The sequence below is a fragment of the Ambystoma mexicanum genome, chromosome 2q (genome assembly GCF_040938575.1).
Source record: "Ambystoma mexicanum isolate Mex_15411 chromosome 2q, UKY_AmexF1_1, whole genome shotgun sequence".
Classification (NCBI taxonomy): Eukaryota; Metazoa; Chordata; class Amphibia; order Caudata; family Ambystomatidae; genus Ambystoma; species Ambystoma mexicanum.
Window position 1 is genome coordinate 1412612399 of NC_090924.1, and position 17008 is coordinate 1412629406.

Below are 17008 nucleotides of genomic sequence, written 5' to 3' on the forward strand. Positions count from 1 at the left end.
TCAGACTCTTCTCCAAGCAGAGTGTTGAGGGAAGATCTATCTCCTCGGCTGGGATCTCCCTCTGGAACAACCTCCCTGCCTCTCCCAAACTTGAACAGAACCACCTACGGTTCAGGAAGTAACTTCAGACCTTGCTTTTCGCTTCCGCTTTCTCTCTTCCTCTCCCCTGCTGATGCACCTGACTGCGCAGTGCACTGGTCACCCTATGAACGCTGGTCCGGGCTTCTGCATGTCCAGTTGCCTTCGTACTGCCTCTGGGCTCCCCAGCATTAAGGGTCTGTATCTGCAACCCTACAATCCCTTCTCTCTGCACTTAGGAGCCAACCGCTGGCAGCACTTGTAAGTTAGCTGCACTTCCCCCGGCTCCCTAGCACTTCTCCCCTTCCCTGCACTTGCGCGATCTGAATTACACAAGGCCTAGTCAGATAGTTGTTTTGTCCTCCCTGTGTTCCCCTCTGCTTGCCTTGTTGTGCCTACAAACACTTGTGCACAGGTGCATTATAAATGCCATATATCATATCAAAGGTTTCAGAATTCCAGGTTCTTACACCGTCTTTGTGCCATTCATTGTAGAGCTAGGTGACGGTGCATTGCCAGCACTCGACTGCAGAGTCCATTTCGAGGGCAGTTAGACCCGATGAGTTTGTTCTGTTTTAGCCCTTATCTCAATATCTAGCACCTTAAGCCTGCACACCACACCTGCTCCTAAATCCATTCCTAGAGCTAATCTCTTAGCATTCATGGAGGCTACACCGACAATACTAAGACATTATAACCAGAAACAAACTCAACTGCGATCACCTGATGCCTGCACTCAGGGTCCATACAAAACTAACATACCTTGTAGCACCTATGCCAGAAATCATAGACTCCGATTCAGGCTACCTAGATTATTGAGAACCTTTAGTCAGATCAACGACCTCGACTAATGTCAGAAGAAAATGCTCATCACCTAAACCACCTAACATAAAGTAAACTATGCCAGCTATCTTAGACCACTGACACCAGTGAAGGAGTACCACCAGCAGAATAAACCACCTACTGCGGTACTTGATGAAACAATCACCTCAACCCCACAAAACTAGTGACAAGCAACAACACTCTGAACCTCAAGGGAGCACTAATAAACACCTGTGTTCTAGTAGCACATGCCTCAGACATAGCTGACCTTATACAGTTTGAAAAGCTTGTCTTCCTAGCTATCGCCGAATCCTGGTTGCATACCGCAGCCGGCCCTGCTCTTATGCTCTGTCCCCAATTATTACTCCATAGAGCAGACAGAACGGAGGCTCGAGGAAGAGGCATAGCTCTTATAGCCACATCCTCCCTCTCCATGAGACTAGACCAGTCACTGGTTGTCAAATCATGCGAAGCCTTGCCTGTTTAACTACCTACAGCCGGCTCCCAAACACTAACCATCAACCTACTATATAGACTGCATAGGCCATATCGGGTTCTTTGAAGAAGACTTAACCACCACCCTATCTGAGAATCTAAAAAAACTCCTCGCAAGTACTCTTGCTAGGGGACTTTAACCTTGGATTTAGAGACCCTAATGACCAGCAAGCAACTATAGTTGCTGACACCCTTAACGAACTTGGCTTCACTCAGAGTTTCACTGCCCACCCATAATAAAGGAAGAACCCTTGACTGGGTGGCTGACTATAATTGCAATGCGTCCATCATGTCCATCACCCCTCAATTCTGGACAGATCACCACCTTCTAGTATTCTCACTAGTAACTAAAACGATTACTATGAAAAATAACACCACCCCCACCCCACAGCGACCAGGAATAAGAAGAACATCACTGCTGACAAACTACTTCCTTTAATACTCCCAAAACTTAACTCTTTACCAGACCCTACTAATCCTACCATCCTAGTCCATGAATAAAATAAAATTATGACCAAAGCTTTAGCCTCCATTACACCTTTAAAAATGAGAAAAAGCAAGCCCCAACTGCACCTGAATACATGGTTCACACCCCACCTCAAAAACCTGAGGAAAGAAAAAAAGAATTGGTGAATCTGCATGGAGACAACTACCCTCCGACAATAAGTGTACCTATTTCTTCCCAGTACAATAAATAAATACTCCTTGCCAAACAAGATAATTACAATAAAAGAATCCTACAGGCCAATTCAAGCATAAAAGAACTTTTCGTCATCCTGAAGGAACTTGAAACCTCCTATCCCCGTGCCAGACAAAAGGATAAAAAGGGTACAAAGGATAACAATTGGTGTACCAAGATACAAGAAGCTCTTTCTAATAAAGTAGCAACTCTCCAGGACAAAATTGCTAAAAAAAAAAAAAAGCCAACCTCCCTTTAGCGTCCCTCCAACTGAGCACTACTACTCCCTCTAACAAACCTTCACACCGCTTCAAGTTCTCTAAAGTCTCAATCCTCGAGGTCGAAAAAGTTCCCATCACTCTCGAACCTTCTAATTGTCAAGGCTACAACTGCCCAGCCCAAATCATCAAAGATGCAGCCAGAGGCCTATCTCCATTCATGCCAAAGCTTATCAATGCTTCTTTCTCCTCCGGCATCATACCCAACAATCTAAACGAGTCCTGGGTACTCCCTCTCCTTAAAAAACTATCACTTGACCCAACAATACCTACTACCTATAGACCAATTACCACAGTACCCCTCCTGCTCAAAATACTGGACAGGGTAGCTTACCTCCAAATACAGAAATATTTAGAACAGAACCATCTAATAGGAGTACGGCAATCAGGCTTTAGGCCCCAATACGGGACTGAAACAGCCCTGATAGACCTGAAGGCACAAACCGACGCACTCGAAGACAGTGGCTAAACTGCACTGTTACTCTTACTTGACCTCTCGGCGGCGTTCGATTTGGTTGACCATAAAGTCCTATGTAACCACCTGAACTAAGCTGCACACTTCTCATATGAGGCCATAGGTTGGATGCAATCTTTCCTAAGTAACAGGACCATGCGATTCTTCTCACCATCTGCATCTGCTGATCCTATCCCCATCACTTGTGGAGTACCACAGGGCTCATGCACGTCTCCCACATTGTACAACATATTCAATAAGCCCCTTTTCGATGATCTAGACTATCTTGGTATCACCTACACGAACTATGCAGATGATACCCAGATCCTCATTCCCCTTTCAGGAGATTACGACAAGGATTTGGCCTTGGTGAATAGTGTACCTCATCATCCAGGCATGGCTGGATGCCCATGGTCTATGCCTGAATGATGAGAAAACTGAGCTCATCATCCTTGGCACCCCTGCAAACCAACAAACTGGGACATGAATACTCCACCTTTGACATTGATGGCAACTTCATTAAAGTAGCCAGAGAGGTTAAAACATTCGGATTTTATCTAGACGCCACGCTCACCTTTACCAAACAGGTAAACACCATGGCCTCGGCCACTGCTTACAGCTGTAAGTTAATTAGAGCCGCTAAGTCTGTCTTCTCCACGAATAGTTGCACCACTCTGGCTAGAGCTCTAAATCCATCCAAACTGGACTACTGCAACGCACTATACCTAGCAGCCAATAAATACATCACCAACAAAATTCAGATTCTTCAAATTAACACCCTTAGAGCAGCACTAGGTATCTCCAAAAAAGATTATATTTTCGAGTTAAGGAGAAAGAACCGGCTCACCACCAATGACAAACTCTTGCTAAAAACCTCCTCCCTAACTCACAAGTGTCTTAACAATGCCGCCCCTAGATACCTCACAAAGTTTCAGTAGACACCTATCCAGTCTGCCCACCAGAACGGCCAACTCTAACCGGCTAATGGTTCCAAGGTTTAAACTCACCAAAGCGGGAGGGTTTAGCTTCCCAGTTAAAGCGGCCCAGCTTTAGAACTCTATACCTCCCCACCTGAGGGCAAACCTACGGGCACTTTAGACACATCATCAATTGGTTTAAAGAAAAGGACTGCTAAAGTTGCTTGTTGGCTCACCCCCCTGTATTGCATATAGTTCTGCGTGTAATGTATTGCTGCTAGCTTGCCTGTAAATAACTTCTAAGGTCTTTTTCACTCTCGCCTGTATTGAATGTGACTCATGTACGTTATTACCACATATTCTTTTGTATATACTTGTACAGCTCTGTAACCTAAGCTGAAAATTCTTGCTCTCCTCTGCTCTGATACCTTCGGGTCTGGCACGCATTATAAATAATAAAACAAACAAACACTGCCCAAAAGTGCAGATTCCACGTGCTGTATTCAGTCAAACACGGTAAGTCCCCCTTTATGGGATGTTGTTGAAGTTATGTTTGAGCCTTACCCCTCTTTTTAACTTACTGTCCCGATACAGACCATCACTTAGTACATAATATTTGTTGTAGATCATCACCACAGGAAACTCTTGACGGAGCCTGCACTTAAATTCCCTGTCCTGATGAAGGCCTTTATATTTACAGCCATCCACCACCTCTGAAAGGCTGAAACGATTGTGTCGACTCTTTATTACCACACACTGGTCACGAAGTCTGAGTTTGACCTATGTCAATATAATACCCTGTGTAATGCGTAAGGGGTTGTATGGTAAGGATGTCTGTGTATATATATTAATTTGTGCAGTTGTATATCAGCATGTCAGTTTTTGGGAATGCCTGTTTACTTACTTGTGCCAATTGTAAACCTGCATTTAACATTATTTCTGTTGGGTAATTAAAATTATTGCTAAATAGTGAGCCTATGCTTATCTGGGCTCGCCTTGATCATTTATTCGATTATATAAGTCTCTTGGTGAGTATGTAATGGTGTTCCACAAATGTACATAAATTAGGTGGCGAGTGACTTTTCTTTTTTATGGCGGTCTAGTAGCTTATATCTTGAATGTGTATACCATCCTGACAAACACTGATTTTCACTTCCACATTTGTATCACCAACAAGCATCCATCCACACTGACATTTAAAAATATACATGCCAAAATCAAAAGCACAGATAAAATCAGTATTTGACAGAAATGTGGGCCGTATCTTATGTTTTAAAATGCCCCCTTGTTTAGCATTGTTCATAGATCAACACTCAGAAGGTATTGGAAACTGCCCCATTTTGTTTTCGTCTACAAATGACTGGCGCTTCAGGAGCAAATAAATCCACTTGTTTACAGGACTCTTTAACAATTCTGTCCAGGAACAAGCCCTGAAGGAGGACTGTGATTTTAAGATAAAGTACCAGTTAATTGGTTACTAACTTATATTCTTCTTTTTTCAGAGCAAAGATGGGAAGACGCCGTTGCACATGACTGCAATCCATGGCAGGTTCAGTAGATCGCAAACCATCATACAAAACGGTAATTACAAGGGAGAAATATCTGGAACATGCTACATTAGTTCCTTGCTACCCCCAGAAAATGCTGCATTAGTTCCTTGCTACCCCTTTTCTACTTTGTGTTCTCTTTTGTTGTGCAGTGTTTAAAAACAATGTTAATGTTAAAGGTATTGTACCACGCACCGTCACCAACGGAATTGGTTCCCAGGCGCTCTGGCTGATCCAAAAACAGTGGGAATAGGGAAGTGAGAAAGGTGGTGCCCTATTGGCAGCTTCAATTTGGCTTTCACCGTGCGCTGAGCTTGGGTGTGATTATTGGATCAGTGTGGGTCCTCATGTGCTGTTGGTGCAGGTTTTGTGTTTGTTGATGCAGTGTGGGTGAAGTACATGCGGTTTGCTGTGCAGGGAAGTGGTTGTGTGGGTTTCTGTGTGAGATGTATGCAGAAAGTTAAGCTTTTGTGTTAGTCGGTTGTTTGTGTCTCAGTCTCTGTAGTTCTTGCTCTACATCTCATATTGTCCTATGGGATTTGTATTCTAGTTGATCTGTTCAATTGTTAGGTGTGATGAGGTGGCAAGTTTCCATCTGAGGCTATTTCCGGGATTTGTGTACTAGGTTGAGGCCTGCATTGTATCACCCTCTGCTATTGGTGCTGTATAGTGTACATGTGATTTTATGTTATAGCTCTGGGATTGTGGCACACTCTAGCTAGCTCTCCGGTAGTGCCGTAGAACACACGTTGGCACTGATGATGTAGGTAGGTTATTGATTCAATATGACGTACAATGCCTAAAAGGAACAATACCACTGGCATGTTTTAACCAATTGGTATTCTTTGAAAGACCAAATCGAAGCTTTGCCATTTTGCTTTTTGAAGGGTGTTTCCTGTGAATGTCCTGGAATTGTGGTCATGGTGAGAGGAGAGGGGTTGTTGCCTGCTACCTGAAAATGGTTGTAAGCACCCTTCCAGCTGGTGTATTCAGTTATAAAATGTATGGTGTAAGGAAGCAAGACCTTTCGCTCATTTTTATATATCCTGCCATGTTTTGCTTTCCTTTATGGATCTCCAAGTGTGGGCCAGCTTAACATGAAGATTTGATGAAGTAGTGAGACCCTTCTGTATGCCCACAGCTAAGCGGAAGATCTTGGCAGAAACGAGTTTCGGGGATAGACTACCCAGAAAACTGTTACATTGAGAAGGGCTCGACCCAGCAGATGAGTCGAGACAGTAGGTGTCTTCAGTATGTCCGAACTCGACCTCCAAACGTGTGAAAACCCCAAACTGGGAAATGCCTAATCCACTGCACTCAGCCAAGTGAAGCCTTTAAAACTGGGGAGAAAAAAGTTGGGAAGCACTAGAAAACTCCTTACTCAGGTAGGCAGACCTGCAAGGTCCAGAAGAAAAGCAAGAGAGAAGCAGTGACTGGGCAGAGCTTAAATACCACCCACTGCACAGAGAGATTCACCAGAGGCCAGCCCCACCATCACTAAAAAAAGACAAAGGGTGAAATGATTAACCATTCTAGTTGGTCGGTTGGACTGCTACGCAGTCTTAGCCAGCACTACAGGACGTTAGATGGAGAGGCCAGGGACCTATACTGGCACAAACCATTAGGACTAGTGTGGAGGTTGCCATTGTGGGCTTACAGAACCCCCACATTGTCAGAACACTCATTTTAAAACCATCTCCTGGTTTATTGAACAAAAGAAGCACTGAAGCACACATTGGAACAGGATTTTAAATAAAGATTGGTTCTCGATGGCTAAAAACCACAGTATATTGGGCTACCAATGTGGCAAAATTGCTTGCACTTCTGGTGGAGCCAAAACTAAAGTACACCTGCCACCAGCCTACTCAGTTAAACCTGTTTAAGGTGATTGAATCACCATGGAGCAAAATGGGGAACCTGCGTGGAACCTGTGATACTGGTTGCTTTATGGATGACCGAATGGCATATACATTGACGTGGAAAATGTAACCACAGTCTATTCTGGTGGATTGGAGAACTGGTTTTAGTAGCAATAGCAAAGACACAGGACAACAACAAACCAACAGCAGTATGAGATTCAGAGCAAGTAACCCCCACTGCCCTAAATACGTTGGGTTTTATACTGGAAGGGACACCTACATATCAGTGGAGAGTGAGTTTTGGACCGGAGACTGAAACAATATTGCTGGTGGAAGGACAGTGTCTCGGCATACAAGTTTCAGGCAGGGGCTGTTTTCTTATGCTCTGAATAATACAATCAGTCTGAAAGACATATTGTTATACAGTAATTCTTGCAAGGTAAGCTGCTTCTGCGGTTCTCAAATGCTTAGGGCAGGCAAGCCTGCTTACTATATGATGACCTCTGCTTGCCAAAGCCGCCTTGCCTAGGAAAGTGCCAGCCTGTAACAGGCTTTCCTATGCCAAAAGGGTAACACAGCAGATGTGAGATTTGTGGATGCAAGCACTGCCACACAGTAGGGGATGAAGCTGTTGAGGTTATGACATGCGCAGTAGAACATAGAGCTCCCCTCACAATGGCAATTAGGCACTTGTTAAACATAGATGTTTGCATTACCAGCACAGAATTATAATGCAACCGGGGTCAGGGTAGGTAATTTCAATTTTCGAAACCCTGGTTTTCTCCCCACACTTAAATAAGGTAAAACAGGTTGTAAAGGCAGGGGGACTTCAGTCGCAGTACCTCTGGCCTTTAGAAAAGTCAATGGTCCACAAAAATTGAGGGAAAAGCAAAAAGTTGGGGGCCTTTAAAAAAGCGTGCCCTGGCATCTGTGAAATAACAGTTCTGTCTCAACAGTCACCATTGATGGAAACTTTTTAATTCAGTTGACATTCCTTCACCTGCATATATTCAGGAGGTGTCGCGATTCTCCATGGCCGTGCACCAGGGCGGGTGCTCCTGGGGAAGACGGGCCAGGTGTGAGACCACGGAATGCAAGCACACAGTGGAAGGGGAGCTTCCTCTTTTTGCCGTGGTTTGCGATTAAGACAGTAAGCCTTGCTGGGCAAGCCACGTGTCTGCCCCACTTCGAAAGCACTGCTTGAGTGCTATTTTTCACGTGATCCTGCCCGGGTTGCAGCAGTGAATAGACGGTCCAAGTTCATGTGACTGCCAGCTCGGAAGTGAGGCAGTGACTAGGCTCGTGTGTGCGGGTGTGACAACATCCAGGACGCAGCAGTTCCAACGTTACTTGGAAGCAGTGCTATGGCTTCCTCTGGTTTCGTACGCCTGAGGTGGGAGGGTCATGTACATGTTGCTTCTTTGGTTATGTTGAGAATGCGGATTGCATTTACTACAGGGGTGTCTCTTTGACCTCGGCTTGCTCGACCATGTTTGATAAGTCCAATAGGATATCATCAAACAGTAGCAAAACCCACTGACAGACCCAACATGACAAGAACTTACCATTATTTTCGTGAGCTGTAACGTTATTCAAGACGTTCACCCATGCCATCTTCATGCCATGTTCTAGATGGTTCTATATTAAGTGATATTTTTGTACATCTGATTGCATGACTTTGATAATTACGTTTTCAACCGCTTATCTTTTGTTATACACTGCATGTCCCTATCTGTACTCCCCAAACCCCAACCACCCCCACATACCCCTTTGTGTGTGTGTGTGTGTGTACATATATATATTTCTGGCTCTTCTTAGAATCACATGCTCTGCATATGCCATTTTCTTATCTAGTGATTGGTGCTGAGTATTACACAGCTTGTTTTCTAAATCAAAAAGGGACGTTGACATGGCATGTTAGTAATACTATCCCTACTGTGACGTGTATTGTACCCATGTTCCTTCACATGTTGAGGTTCTCATTGTTTTTTTGTTTTTGTTTTTGCCAACGCAGGGTTAATGTTAGTCACAGGGACTTTATTCCTATCTTCAGCATAATATTGCTTATTTATACTTCTCTAGCTTCAACGCCCTCAATCAATGCATCCAGCAGAGCTAGACTAAGTGTAAAGCTGTCCGGACATCCACCAACTTCGATAGCCTACCTTCAGGCTTCGACCTACACAGTAGGGAGAGCTGGCGGATATTTCACATTCTTATTTCGATAATGCCTCTAATCACATTTCCCTCTAGTCGTTCCATCTCGCTGTCTTCCGTTGCATATCGTGGAGAAGACTCCATAAATGTTGCCTCTCTTGCAACTGAATTTCCTCTGGAAGGAGACACACAACCTATGTAACCACTGCCTCCCTTGGGACCACCAGGAACCTCGGTGCAGGGTGTGTAAGTGTCATGATCTCTGCTTCCAAAAGATCAGGACTTGCCCGACTCCCTTGGAAGCAGACCCATAACCCCGGTTCCGAGTGCCAGCCAGTCCCAATTGGGACCTTTTGGACCCTGTCCTGGCGCCAGTGGCACCAGGCTCATAAAGATGCCCAGTCCCAGCGCTGGAAGCGCCGGGCTCATAATGCTTGGGCGGACTTACCTGCAGCAGACCATGCTGCTTACTTACCTGCCAGTTGAACCCCGGATCCTCTTCTGTTTGGGACTACTTTTCCTGTTGGGTGGGGCAGGAGCCACTCCCTAGGTTCAGAACACTGGAACTCTTCTGGAAAGCAGGAACTCTTTTCTTACCTAGGCGTGGCTGTGGGAGGAGACACCTAAGCACTACTGGGGCTATTTAAACCACACCCAATGGATGAATCTTGCTTTGTGTTATTCTGCATTCTCTGCAGCAGAACGCTCATCGTGTCTTCTGCTTCTGATCCTGGGCCTAAGGAAACAAAGGCTTACCATCCTGGAATCCAGTCTTCAGCAGCACCTGTAAAGACAAAGAAAGAACAGGTTAGCACTACGGTCTTCAGTGGCAGCGCATCTCTTACCTGGTTCATCGGCTGTCACCAACGCCTCGCGCTGCATTCCGGCATCTGAAAGACAAAGGCTTACCTACTCTTCGCATGTTCCGGAGGTCTTCGCACTGCATTCCGGCATCTGAAAGACAAAAGCTTACCAGCTCTTTGCACGCTCCGGAGGCCTTCGGCGCTGCATCCTGCATCTGAAAGACAAAAGAAGGTGCGTTTAAAGACATTGGGCAACTTTATTACTCACGTGCCATTACTCCTTCCCACGCCGAATCCAGTGGGTATTCCAGCACCCTTCCGCTTCTCTAAAGCTCCGAACTTGTACCTGCAAGATAAAAGGGACAGTTAGTGCACATCGTGAAGCAGGCTACAAGCGCTTACCTACGTGCTTCCAGGCGCTTCTATTCCTCACGCGGGTTCGATCCTCAACTCTCATCAGCCCGCCATCGCCGGAACTCTGCAAAACAAGAGATATCATTACAAAAGACTTTTGACATTTGAAGCGGCCAGAACTTACCGTTCGTGCAGTTAACGACGGACAGCAGTCCTCTGAGGTCAAGAGGCCTGCACCCTTATCCAGTGAAGGAACTGGTTACGGCACCCTGCCCCGAGTCAGATGGAGAGCTCGGCGTTCACTTACCTAAGGTGAGGGCGTTAACCTTCGGGGTTCTACAGGAGAAGAGAAAGGGAAGAGGAGAGAGGCTCCCAATAACCCCAGTTCATTAATCCCATATTTTCTATCTGCAGACATCTTACTCATCGAGTCAGACATACAGTGCACAGAGGTCCAGCCCAAAGAGCCAACCGTGTGTTACACATCACGTTTGAAGATACGGCATTCACCCAGTCAAGACCGGCGCCTCTGCGGGAATCAGGTGAGCGTTACAGAACACAAAGCCTACCGCAAAACTCCCACCCAGGCGCTATGGAAACCTCGGATACCGACCAACTAGCCCAGTTACTTGGGGAACTAAGAGCAGAAGTGCATGCAGCCCGTCAGGAAACAAATGCTCTAAGAAGGGAACTGATTATTTCCAAGGAGCGAACAGACAATCTCGCTAGACAATTGCTACAGTCACAAGACGGACAAACTCCGTTACCCGCATCAGGGGCAAATCTTCCTTCAACATCCTCTACGAACCCAGTGCAGATCAACCTACCTGGGAATGTACCTCTGGCTCCGCCCGAACGATTTTCTGGTGACCCAAAGAGGTTTGCAGTATTCATTAATCAGTGCCGGTTGCACTTCTTATGCCGGCCATTAGCCTTTCCAACTGATCAAGCTAAGGTAGCTTTCGTGCTTTCGTACCTTAGTGGCAATGCGGCAGACTGGTCGATCCCTCTAGTTAATCAAGATGATCCGGTTCTCCATGATTTTCAAGCTTTTCAGCTCCGTATGGAAAAACTGTTTGCAAGACATTCACAGGGGCAGGCCTTGGACAATGAGCTCCTTTCATTGCGACAGGGTAATCAAGACCTTTTGGCTTATATTGCGTCTGTCAACAGACTGATAGTGGAAACTCGATGGCCTGAGGACAAAAGGATTACGCTGTTTTATAGAGGTCTACGTGGAGAGCTCAAAGATGTGTTAGCCCAAGTAGTGAATCCCCCGCAAGACTGTTCGGACTATATTGACTTAGTCGTTCAAATTGACCACAGACTGCAGAACAGGAAGGCCGATCGTTCCAAGTTTGATGCTCGAGTATTTTCCAAACCACCAACTCCTACCAAAGGAGTAGACTCCGGGGAACCCATGCAAATAGGGGGCCTGAAAGGACCACTAACACAAAAGGAGCGGGAAAGGAGAAAACAGCTGCAATTATGCCTCTATTGCGGAAACTCGGGGCACTTTCTTCGAGACTGTCCGGTGAAACCAGCCAAGAAGGCAGTAGGAGCTGCAGTTACCAGGGTCACAAACTCTGAGCAGGGAAACGACCTCGCCCGACAAGAATAGAGGTCCTCTTGCCGAGCGTTAAAACCAGTTCCGTGACATCGCATTTCGTGATACCTATGGTCCTCATTAGCCCTGAACATCCGGATCGATTAAATGCGATTGAAGCGTACGTCGACAGCGGTGCCATTGGCAATTATGTGGATCATGAAATGGTTTTGAGGATGAATCTGACTCTTTGTCCAAAGGCTGTAAAGGACGTCATTACTACGGTGGATGGTACGGAGATAGCCTCCGGACCAGTAACGCATACCACCCAAGAAGTGACGCTAGTAAGTCAAGATGAACACCATGAGAAGATCGTGTTCGATGTGATCAAGGCCCCTCAGTTCCAGATTATTCTAGGAATTCCTTGGTTAGAGAAGCACAATCCTCAGATCGATTGGCGAGCAAGAACGGTTCAGTTTCCAGAATGTGTCTCTACTTGTCACCCTCGACCTGGTGTTGCACTGGCAGCAATTTCCTCGGAGGCTCCCCAGTTACCTCCTGAATACCTAGAATTCCAAGATGTTTTCCGGAAGGATCAGGCTAACTCTCTACCTCCTCATAGGTCTTATGACTGCCAGATAGACCTGATACCTGGATCTACTCCTCCTTGTAGTAGAATTTATGCCCTCACCGAGCCTGAGAATATTCACCTCCGACAATACCTGGATCAATACCTAGCGAATGGGTTTATTCGTCCTTCCAAGTCCCCTGTTTCCTCAGCTTTGTTCTTCGTTCCAAAAAAAGAAGGGGACCTTAGAACTTGTATAGATTATCGCGCCCTGAACCAGATCACCGTTAAGAATAGATATCCGTTACCTTTGATCCCTGAACTCCTGGACCAAGTCAGAAAAGCATGCATATATACAAAGCTGGATCTTAGAGGAGCCTACCACTTGGTACGAGTAAAAGAGGGCGATGAATGGAAGACAGCCTTCCGCACCAAGTATGGGCTATTTGAATATCAGGTCATGCCCTTCGGACTTTGCAATGCCCCGGCCGCCTTTCAATATTTTATGAACGATGTCCTCAGAGAGCTCATAGATGTGTGTGTTGTTGTTTACATTGACGACATCCTCGTTTATTCTTCATCGGAAACTGAACATCGGAAACACGTGAAAATGGTCCTCGAGAGATTGCGTCAACACAAACTTTTCGCTAAGTTGGAAAAATGTGTTTTCAACGTGACTGAAGTTGAATTCTTGGGATTCATATTATCACCTAGCGGAGTGCGTATGGATTCAAAGAAGGTCGATGCAATTCTCAAATGGCCATCGCCATCCTCCGTAAAAGGTGTTCAAAGCATGTTAGGCTTCGCTAACTTTTACCGCAGGTTTATCCCCGAATTCTCTCGAATAGTCCAGCCCATCACCGCCTTGTTAAAGAAAAACAAACGTTTTGAATGGTCTACCGAGGCGGAACAAGCTTTCCAGAATTTGAAAACTAGATTTATCTCTGCACCGATCTTAAAACATCCTCGCCCAGAACTCCCCTACATCGTTGAAACTGATGCTTCGAGCCTTGCCATGGGGGCAGTTCTATCACAAAAGGACCCAGTAACCAATCAGTTGCATCCTGTGGCATTTTGGTCCCGCAAATTCTCGCCTCCTCTAATCAATTACACTATTACTGATAAGGAACTTCTAGCTATCAAGTCCGCCTTTAAGGCTTGGCGGCATTATCTTCTGGGGGCCCGACACACCGTTACTGTGATTACAGATCACCGAAACCTGCAATATTTGAAAACCGCAAAAGCTCAATCCTCTAGGCAACTCCGTTGGGCACTATTCTTTGCCGAGTTTGACTTCATAATTACCTATCGACCTGGTACAAAAAACGGTAAAGCTGATGCCCTTTCTCGGATGGGAGTGGAAGAACATTTGATCAATCCTAAACCTGTACCTATCATTCCCGAACAAAGAATTCTAGGTGTAATCGCCACACAATCCATAGAGGAAGTTAAGGATAAAGCCAGGCTACTGGTAACTCCTGCAGACATACAGAATTGGCATCTGCAGGGAAAGGACTTTACGGTGAAGGACAACCTATTATATTTCCAAGAACGGTTATACCTGCCCAGCACAGATTTACAGAAAAAGGTAATCTCTTGTTATCACGATTCTTTAATGGAAGGACATCCCGGTATGACCAAGACCTCGGAAAAGATCAAGCGCTACTTCTGGTGGCCGTCTTGGAAAAAAGATATCAGAGACTTTATAATGTCCTGTGGAGTATGCGCCCAAAACAAGAGTCAAAAGGAAAAACCAGCCGGCCTCTTATGCCCTATTGACATCCCGCCTCGCCCTTGGCATACGCTTTCTATGGACTTCATCACCGATCTACCTCCATGCTCCGAATACAATACGATCCTAGTAATCGTGGACCTATTCTCCAAGATGGCGCATTTCATTCCACTCAAAGGCTTACCACCAACAGCAGCAACTCTGGCCCGAGAATTTCTCGAAAACATCGTCCGACTGCACGGTTTTCCTTCAGTTCTAATTTCGGATCGAGGTAGTCAATTTATTTCTCATTTTTGGCGAAGTTGCTGTCGGTCGGCTCAAATTGATGAGACACTTTCGACCAGCCACCACCCTCAAACCGACGGACAAACCGAGAGGACCAATCAAACTCTGGAACAGTATTTGCGCTGCATGCTACAACAAACTGAAAAAACTTGGAAAGATATCCTTTGGATAGCCGAATATGCCTACAATAACTCTGTCCACTCGGGAACTGGGAAGACCCCGTTTTTTCTTTTATACGGTAGTCACCCTCGAACCTCGGAGTTGGATCCACTCCAAGATCTTGGAACACCAGCAGTAGACCACCTGCATTCTACAATCACCCAAACCTTTAAGGAAGCCGTTTCTCACCTTCAAAGGGCTAAAGAACAATACAAGAAAGGAGCAGACCAACATCGGAAGGAAGCCCCCCAATATCAAGTAGGAGATCAAGTCTGGTTATCCACCAAATATCTACCTCTAAAAGGACCACGCACATTCAACCCAAGATACCTTGGTCCCTATTCCATCACTACCATAGTAAATCCAGTAGCGGTCAAGTTGGACTTGCCCCCTCACATGAAGATACATCCGGTCTTCCACGTCTCTCTATTAAAACCCGTGCAACCTCAAACCCGACTAACTACATCTCCAAAACCTATTCTAGTTGATGGAGAACTCCAGTGTGAAGTCAAAAGCATCCTGGATTCCAAGATCTCCAAATCTAAACTATTTTACCTGATTGACTGGAAAGGCTACGGTCCCCAAGAAAGATCCTGGGAACCTGCAGAATATGTCCACGCGCCTCGTCTAATCAAAATATTTCATCGAACATTTCCTAACAAGCCCAAACCCCCAGAGAAGCCCGGTTTGGGAGGGGCCTTGAAGGGGGGTGCTGTCATGATCTCTGCTTCCAAAAGATCAGGACTTGCCCGACTCCCTTGGAAGCAGACCCATAACCCTGGTTCCGAGTGCCAGCCAGTCCCAATTGGGACCTTTTGGACCCTGTCCTGGCGCCAGTGGCACCAGGCTCATAAAGATGCCCAGTCCCAGCGCTGGAAGCGCCGGGCTCATAATGCTTGGGTGGACTTAACTGCAGCAGACCATGCTGCTTACTTACCTGCCAGTTGAACCCCGGATCCTCTTCTGTTTGGGACTACTTTTCCTGTTGGGTGGGGCAGGAGCCACTCCCTAGGTTCAGAACACTGGAACTCTTCTGGAAAGCAGGAACTCTTTTCTTACCTAGGCGTGGCTGTGGAAGGAGACACCTAAGCACTACTGGAGGCTATATAAACCACACCCGATGGATGAATCTTGCTTTGTGTTATTCTGCATTCTCTGCAGCAGAACGCTCATCGTGTCTTCTGCTTCTGATCCTGGGCCTAAGGAAACAAAGACTTACCATCCTGGAATCCAGTCTTCAGCAGCACCTGTAAAGACAAAGAAGGAACAGGTTAGCACTACGGTCTTCAGTGGCAGCGCATCTCTTACCTGGTCCATCGGCTGTCACCAACGCCTCGCGCTGCATTCCGGCATCTGAAAGACAAAGGCTTACCTACTCTTCGCATGTTCCGGAGGTCTTCGCACTGCATTCCGGCATCTGAAAGACAAAAGCTTACCAGCTCTTTGCACGCTCCGGAGGCCTTCGGCGCTGCATCCCGCATCTGAAAGACAAAAGAAGGTGCGTTTAAAGACATTGGGCAACTTTATTACTCACGTGCCATTACTCCTTCCCATGCCGAATCCAGTGGGTATTCCAGCACCCTTCAGCTTCTCTAAAGCTCCGAACTTGTACCTGCAAGATAAAAGGGACAGTTAGTGCGCATCGTGAAGCAGGCTACAAGCGCTTACCTACGTGCTTCCAGGCGCTTCTATTCCTCACGCGGGTTCGATCCTCAACTCTCATCAGCCCGCCATCGCCGGAACTCTGCAAAACAAGAGATATCATTACAAAAGACTTAAGACATTTGAAGCGGCCAAAATTTACCGTTCGTGCAGTTAACGACGGACAGCAGTCCTCTGAGGTCAAGAGGCCTGCACCCTTATCCAGTGAAGGAACTGGTTACGGCACCCTGCCCCGAGGCAGATGGAGAGCTCGGCGGTCACTTACCTAAGGTGAGGGCGTTAATCTTCGGGGTTCTACAGGAGAAGAGAAAGGGAAGAGGAGAGAGGCACCCAATAACCCCAGTTCATTAATCCCATATTTTCTATCTGCAGACATCTTACTCATCGAGTCAGACATACAGTGCACAGAGGTCCAGCCCAAAGAGCCAACCGTGTATTACACATCACCTTTGAAGATACGGCATTCACCCAGTCAAGACCGGCGCCTCTGCAGGAATCAGGTGAGCGTTACAGTAAGCTTTCTCGGCCAAAAACCCTTAAAGACAGACGGTTGAAGCACTGGGCACCATACAAGATGCAGGCTGTGAAGCATCATCGGAATACCCCTCTTGCA

The 17008-nt window shown here is 46.2% G+C and overlaps 1 protein-coding gene across 2 annotated transcripts in view; it reads left to right on the top strand.

The window, feature by feature from the left end:
* The window catches only part of ANKRD28 (ankyrin repeat domain 28), a 1823421-nt gene that overhangs the window by 854536 nt on the left and 951877 nt on the right, over positions 1 to 17008 (top strand). For both annotated transcript variants that reach the window (XM_069648906.1, XM_069648905.1), the window contains exon 9: positions 5226 to 5304. In XM_069648906.1, coding sequence (XP_069505007.1) covers positions 5226 to 5304 — 79 coding nt within the window. The remainder of the gene's footprint in view (positions 1 to 5225; positions 5305 to 17008) is intronic.